This window comes from Hipposideros armiger, unplaced genomic scaffold, assembly GCF_001890085.2.
Source record: "Hipposideros armiger isolate ML-2016 unplaced genomic scaffold, ASM189008v1 scaffold_104, whole genome shotgun sequence".
NCBI lineage: Eukaryota > Metazoa > Chordata > Mammalia > Chiroptera > Hipposideridae > Hipposideros > Hipposideros armiger.
In genome coordinates, this window is record NW_017731454.1 from 979,611 (window position 1) to 987,129 (window position 7,519).

Sequence of the window (7,519 nt, forward strand, 5' to 3'; positions counted from 1 at the left end):
AAAAATTCATAGTTAAGTCCATACTTGTTTTTTTCTTTCTTTACCCAACCTAGACAACATGGTCAGTCACTTGAATAAAATCCTGGGTAGCATAAAAACTTCCTTAGCTACTGTCCTGTTATACTAACCCACAGAGTTCTAAACAAGGATTATCTTACAATTTGCAATGAAATTGTTTTTCATCTTTTCTTCTGACAACTATCTGTTGGTTGGTAGCTATGAGGAGAAATGAGCTTAGATGGGTACTGAGGCCAAGTTAGGGCTCAAGAGAAACAATCACGATTGGCTCACAATGTCTGCTGTGGGCACAAGTGGAGAGTAGTGAAAGTTTAGCCTTTATACTTAAGTCTTAAAAATGTATATCTCTATTGAGGTTGGATCTGCATATCCAACTACCCACTGGGTAACCTTATCTGGAGGTTCTATAACCACCTCAATCTGCACACCTCTAAAACTGAAATTATGATTGCTCTCCTTCACAAAAGCTTGTTAACTGACCCATCAGATTGGCCTCATGGTTCTTGTCAGCAATGTTCCGGGCAGCATTACCATGGTTCAAAGTGGCACTCAATTCCAGATAAACCCTCTTTGCCATCTGGTTCTGATTGTGGAATCATAGGCATCAGCAAAGGGGATGAGAGAAGTGGATGGGATGATGAAACCCAGCCTTCTGAAATCTTACCTATTTCACCTTCCTTGGATAAGTACAGAACTGAGTTCAGAGGCAGAAATTCAACTGTTACTCGATTATCTCAGGTACAGTTAAAGAAACTGGGAATGTGAAGGTAATGAAACTGATAGATCTTCTGGATTCATTCTTTACAATATCTTATTTTGCTTACATGTATCTTCCCATGTCCCTCAACTTGTTCTTCTTAACCTCTAATATTTCATTGTCAGATGGTCATTAGGAGACAGCCTTACTTATGTGAGGAATTAGTGTCAATTCTATGTAGGATGGCATCTGTGTTTATGCAAGAAATGCTCCCTGATAGAAACAAGGTATAAAGCTGATTGATGTCTTAACACAACTGAGGGGCTCTCTGCTGGCAGCCAGGATTATTGTTTCATAGTAGAAAAACTGGTAGAGAAAATTGAGTTCTCATAATAAATTCCATAACAGCAGCTTAGCTGTAAATGATTTTTTAAAAGTCACTTGACTGTGCAAACTGGTTAGAGCAGAAATATTTTAATGATATATCAAGAGCTTAATGTCAACCATCAATGTCCAATAAATGAAAATTACTTTTAGTGATACATCTGGAAATATGATGGTTTTCTTGAGCCAAAAATCTCTCAAGCTTTGCATAAAATCTAAATTTTATTTTTACCGTGTGCCTGTTCTATAAATTCCTGATATCTGTGATAGAGGAAAAGAAGATAAAGTAGGTACTACTTGGGATGGTGAAAAATGAGTCAAATGTTAAGACATGTTAAATTTATTGTTTACTCATTGAGAGAAAGAAAGTGAAAAATTTATTTAAGGGAAACAACTTTACTTAAAGAAAGGGCAATATTTTAATAAGCAGGGAGGGGAAAGGGAACATATGTTGAAATAGGAGCAGCATCATTGGAATGAAAAATGCAATGTGCCAAAATAGCTACTTTGAAGGGGAAAGCACGCCACTGAATGGAAAATTTTGTTACGTTCTCGTAAAATCCCAACTTTATCTTCATTTTCATCTGTTTATTCATTTAACTAATATTTACTGAGTACCCACTCTGTGTACTGCATTGTGCAAGGCATTTGATGATATTTCAGTGAATAAGATAGTCAGTTTCTTCTGTCACGAAGACTACATTTAGTTGAATTTTTATTAATTGATTAATTCATGTACTCATTATATTAGGTAAAATGAGATTTAGCTATGTGTTACAAGAAACTTGAAATAACAAAGGTTTTAAACTAGCATCATGTAAATATATAGATCATCTAGACATGAGATTGTGGCTCCATCATCTTGAAAAACCTTGAGTTCTTTCATTGTGCTGCTCTGCCATTCTTAACTAGTGTCTGCACTTAGCTTTTTGAGCCTGTTTCCTTTCACTGAGCATAATGCATTGAGATACAAAATGCTGTTTGTATCAATAGTCTATTCCTTTTATTGAGTAGTAGTAGTTCATTCTATGGATGTCTGTTTATATATTCCCCAGCTGAGAGATTTTGGGGTTGTTTCAAGATTTTAGCTGTAAAATTGCTATAAATATTTGCTAATAGGTTTTTGAGCAAACATAGGCCCTTTATTTCACTTTGGTAAATATCTAGGAGTGGGAATATTGGATCATATGGTTAAGTGTATACTGAAATTTATGAAAACTGTGAAACTGTTTTGAGAGAGCTGTCCCATTTTGCATTCCCACCAGCGATATTTGAGACTTCCAGTTGCTCTGCATTTCATCAGCATTTGGTATTATCATTTTTAAAGCCATTCTATTAAGTGTATAGTAGTATTTCATTTTGGTTTTAATCAGCATTTCATTAATTACTAATGATAATGAGTTTTTTTTCATGTGTTTTTGTTATCTGTAGATCTTCTTTGGTAAATGTTCAAATCTTTTGCTCATTTAAAAATTTTTGTTGTTATCTTATTTTTTTTTGAGTGTTTCTTATTTGAGTTTTGAGTGTTCTTTGTATATTGGACTGTCAGAAAAGTCATGATGCATGTTTGCGACACATGGCACTAGTTCATTTTTGGAAGTACTAGAGTCATTCACATCTATGTTATTTCTATGTCATTTGACAGTTGACAGTTCTAGCTTCATTCTAAAAAAAATTTGAGTGATTTGGTTGATTTTGGAGATTTTACAACAAGTTGAAGATGGAAGACCAAACTGTGAATTTTTGCCATATTTTACTGTTTTACATCCATAAAGGGAAGAATGCGCATCAAGCTTGTGAAAAGTTGCATAAAGTTTATGGTGACAATGCTCTACAAGAATGTCAGTGCCAACGATGGTTCACGAAATTCTGTGCTGGTGATTTTGATCTCAACGACGCTCCTCAGTCAGGGAGGCCCACTGAGGTTGATTATGACAAAATAAATGCATTGATTGAGTCAAACCCACATTACAAGACACGAGAGATTGCAGAAACATTGAACATCCATCATTCAAGCATTCAGGACCACCTGAAGAAGCTGCAATACGTAAGCAAGCTCGATATTTGGGTTCTGCATGAACTCAAAGAAGTTCATTTGATGGTGCATATAAACATCTGCAATATGCTCATTAAATGTGAGGAATACAATCCTTTTTTGAAGCGACTGATAACTGGTGATGAGAAATGGATTGTTTACAACAATGTGGTGCTCAAACAGTCTTGATCCCGACGTGATGATTTGCCTCAAATGACATCGAAAGCAGATATTCATCAGAGGAAGGTTATGCTCTCAGTATGGTGGGATTTTAAAGGTGTTGTGTTTTTCGAGTGCCTACCAAGGAACCAAACAATAAATCAAACAAAATGGGCAATATATCATTGATTGATCTTTGTTCTTTATATAAATAAATGACCTTTGAAAAACATAGACAAAATACGTCATGACTTTTCCGACAACCCAATATATTGGCTACAAGTCATATGTCAGATATATGATTTGCAAGTATTTTCTCCCTGTCTATGTTTATCTTTTCATTTTTTCAGCAGTGTTATTTGCAGAGAAAATGTTTTTATTTTTGATAAAGTTCATTTTATATATTCTTTTATGGAATGTACTTTGTATCTTTTATATTTGTATCTTAACATTTGATTTTGACATGTTAAAAACCAAATTTTATAAAAACAATAATAAATTCCTCTTAGCAACAGTAGGTTATCTACAAGTAATACATTAATTATAGCTCCTAAATGTGACATCAAACAAGAATTTGATAATTTATGCCAGAAGAACCAAATTAGAGTTATGAAAGATGAGACAAGGATCAACTAATATTAATCTTTAAAATATAGAGATAAAGTGTTTTAGATTTTGTACAATAGTAGCATGTAAATACATGACACAAAATGCTTCATGAGTGTCTCAAATATCCATTCATTTATTCATTAAAAAAAAAATTTTACTGAGCACCTAACCATGAACCAGGCACTGTATTCTAGATGGGGGCACACAGAAGAATATGATGGGAGGCAGAACTTTGGACAAATAAATCAACAGATTATACCATAACGTGGTAAGAACAATGGTTGGCATACGTTCAATGTAAATCATGCTTCTTTTTGCACATGTAGTGGTTTCATCACACTTATCTCAGTTCAAAATTATTTATCTGTGTGACTTGATTTCATGTTTGTGTCTCTCATGGTATGTTCCAGGAATATAAATACTAAGTGTTTTCTTCATTGTGGTTGGCACATAGTAGGAGTTGGATTCATAGTTGTTGAATAAAAAAACTGCTTGTCATTGGAGTGTAGAGAGTAGTGGTTACTAATTCTGCCAGTCAATTTTGAAGACTTCATAAAAAAGGTGATATTTGAAATGAGCCTTGAAGCAGAGGTAGGAACTTGCTATTGGGGGTGGGATGAGGCTTAGAAGGATGAGAAAGGTGGCATTCCAGTATGACACAGTCTTAGCCCTGGACATATGAAATCACATAACACGTGTGTGAAGGACAAAAAGTTGTGGTGGGGCAGGATCACCCTGCGTAGGGAAGTGTGAAGGCAGGAGATGAGGCCAACATGGAAGGCTGAGGTCAGGCTGGGAAAGAAAGGCCTTGCCAGTCAGGCTAGGTTTGAACTTCACAGCAGTACAGTTGGGAAGACCAAAAGATTTTAAGCTTTTAAGTGAAATGATCACCTTTGTCATTCTTAGAGATATGGCAGCATGGTAGCATGGTGGCTGGCTGGCTAGTAGAACATTTATTAAGTCTGTTGTTGAAGCCTGGATAAGAAATGATAAAGATGTGGCTGTGACACTACAGATGTTGAGAAGGACAGATCTGAAAGCAATTCTAGGAGACCGAATTCAAGGGACTTGGTGATCGATAAGAAGCAAAGGGTAACGTAGAAGAGGGATTTCATATTTTAGCTCTTCTGATGCCTGAAGAGTGTTGTACATTTGGAGTGAACATATTTATTTTTTTCCTGATTAATAAGTGTTACATGTTTTTTACAAAATACAGTAAAGTATAAAGAAGAAAACAAAAAAATCACCTATTATCCCATCACATAGAGGCAACCACTGCTGACATTTACAGTGCATTTCTTTGTATCATTAAAATAAAATACATTTCTGAAAACAGATCCTAAGGATTCTGTCTCCATCAGGAACTCAGTGTCTCATAAATTGCATTAATATATTGGTCTTCATTTTGAACCCAAATAGTGTTTTGATTAAGCTATGAGCTGAGACAATTAAAAAAAAAATCAAGTGATCTAGGCACATGGACTGGAATTTCAGAAGAAGGAATTTCTTCCTTGGAAACTAAATAAGTGGCAGTGATAACACCTAGGACATGCCCTCATTGGTACCAGATTCTAACTCACATAGTCACTGTGGGGTAGTTCCAGGTTCAGTTTGATGAATTCCTGTTCGGTTCATTCAATGTGCTGAACCCTGGAGGGAGACAGCCGCAGTTATCACTTCTCGTGTCCAAAGGTTCTAAAGGAGTGCTGATTATTTTTGTCCACTTGAACCCTTAGCTTCTGTAAATCTGTGAACATAAAGTAACAAAAACTTTCTGAGGGAATGGGAGGGAAGTTAAGAAAAAGAAAACGAATAAGGATATTTTAATATTGAGAGGGGATAGATGATGGAGAAGATTCAGAGGTGACCTGCCTGAAAAACTCGGAGAACAGCAAGTCCAAGGAGAAGAGAGAGGGACCTTAAAGAAGGATAAAGGGAGTCACTGGGGCGGGCAGTCCTCGCGAAGGTAGCTCTGCAGGCCAGGTACCCGGCGGAGCTGGGGCAGTTGCGAGCTCCGGGTCTCGAGCTCCGAACTCCCGGGCGGACCTGCGGAATCCTTCCTCCAGACCTTCCCTAGGACCTTCCCTGGTCACTTTCCCTGGTCACCTTCTCTTCTGCCAGCTCCCGGGGGTGTTCAGAGGGGTGGGGAGTAAGGCCGTGCTCCGCTTCCAGTCTGAGGTTCTGGATGGAAAAATCCAGGAGTCAGATATAATTTGCAACAAGGAAGAGAAGATCAATATCTCCCGGGGGACAGGGGTGGAGGGGGGAGGGAGAGGCTTCACTTGGGGGAAAGGTCGGCAGAGTGGGAGAATGATGCGCACCAAAACCCACAACCGGATTCCCAAATCCTCACGAAGACCCGCCTCGCAGACTCTCCCCGTCCCTCGTCCAACTCGCAATCTGAGTCCTCTATCGCAAACGTCAAGTGGTCTAGGTCTGCCCTGGGTTCGGAGCTCGACTTGGTTTTCAGCCCTGGTTCTTGCGTGCCACGGGTTTCGCGCGGCCCTGGGGGTGGCTGAGAGTAAGATTTGGTTGGGGCCATGTCCCACTGTCAGGCTTTCCATCATTTATCAGCTAGCCAGAGTGAGGCGAGTGGCGCAGGGGTCGCTCACAGGAAGGAATCGCCGCAACCTGAACAAACACAGCTCGTTTTGAACGCTCAGTGGGAACTAGCTTCACCGGCAAGTCTCAAGTCCTCCCGGTTTCCGCCCGCAGAACTAGGCTTACTCACCCTGCAAGGGGGAATGCGGAGCCGGGCGTCCCAAGAGTGTGGGGTTGCAGGCTCCCGCGGGCCGGAGTTTGCAGACTTGGCGCTCAGGCCAATACTCCGGGAGTTGGATCTTGCGCGCCGGGCCAATGAGCGCGCCCGGGGCGGGCTCGGCTCTCCCCCGCCCCCACCCCCGCGCGCGCTGATTGGTCCTGCGGCCGGCGAGGCCGGGCTGGCCGGCGGCGGCCGCGAGTGCCCGGCGCGAGTGGGAGTGGCGCGCGCTCCCCTCCCCTCCCTGTTGCGTTTTTTCTCTCTCTCCTTCCTCCTCCCTCCCTCGCTCCCTCCCCGCATCCCCTGCTCCGGCCGCGCGCTGGCGGGGCTCTGCATTGCACACTCCGGGGGCGCCGCAGTGTTCGTGGGATGGGGCAGCGGGCTGCCGCTGGCGGCCGGAATCCGCGCGCAGCCAGGGTGAGTAGAGGCGGGCTTCCTGGGAGAGCACAAAAGGAGACGGGATTGGTGCCAGCGGCCCGAACTGATGCCGGGCCGGGGCCAACCGGGGAGTGAGCTTAGTCCCTGGAGCTACCCAGTGCTAGGACAGCCTCCCGGGGCCAGCAGAGCTGGAGTCCTCGCCTCCACGTTCCGCTCCGGTATTTTGCTCGGGAGTGGGCAGCCAGCACTGTGCGCAGCCTGGGCAGGTCCAGAGGGGCGTGTGTGCGTGTGTGTAGTGCTGGCGCTCAGAGGGTGGGATGGAAATGTCAGGGGCTGCCAAGTTCTACGCTGGAGGAATCTTTCCCGAGAGTAATTCAGCATCTTCCCAGGGCCAAACGTACGTCCACCTGGAACTCCAGCCGGAGGGAGTTCCCGGGCGGGGGAGTGGCAGCGCCCCACATGTTGCTGCGGGGCAGGCGGG

General features: G+C 42.1%; 2 protein-coding genes across 2 annotated transcripts in view; one reads left to right on the forward strand and one right to left on the reverse strand.

Moving 5' to 3' along the window:
• Positions 1-5,780: 5,780 nt before the first annotated feature.
• Positions 5,781-7,499, reverse strand: LOC109384858 (uncharacterized). Its single transcript, XM_019646506.1, has 5 exons — positions 7,440-7,499; positions 7,002-7,096; positions 6,634-6,821; positions 6,224-6,417; positions 5,781-6,083 (listed from the first exon to the last, which is right to left on the reverse strand). Exons 1-5 carry the CDS (start codon positions 7,497-7,499, stop codon positions 5,976-5,978), a joined length of 645 nt encoding a protein of 214 aa, XP_019502051.1. The 3' UTR covers positions 5,781-5,975.
• The window catches only part of LYPD6 (LY6/PLAUR domain containing 6), a 128,048-nt gene continuing 127,443 nt past the window's right edge, over positions 6,915-7,519 (forward strand). Inside the window, exon 1 of the mRNA XM_019646503.1 lies at positions 6,915-7,077. The gene's annotated coding sequence lies outside the window, so the exon portion shown is untranslated. The remainder of the gene's footprint in view (positions 7,078-7,519) is intronic.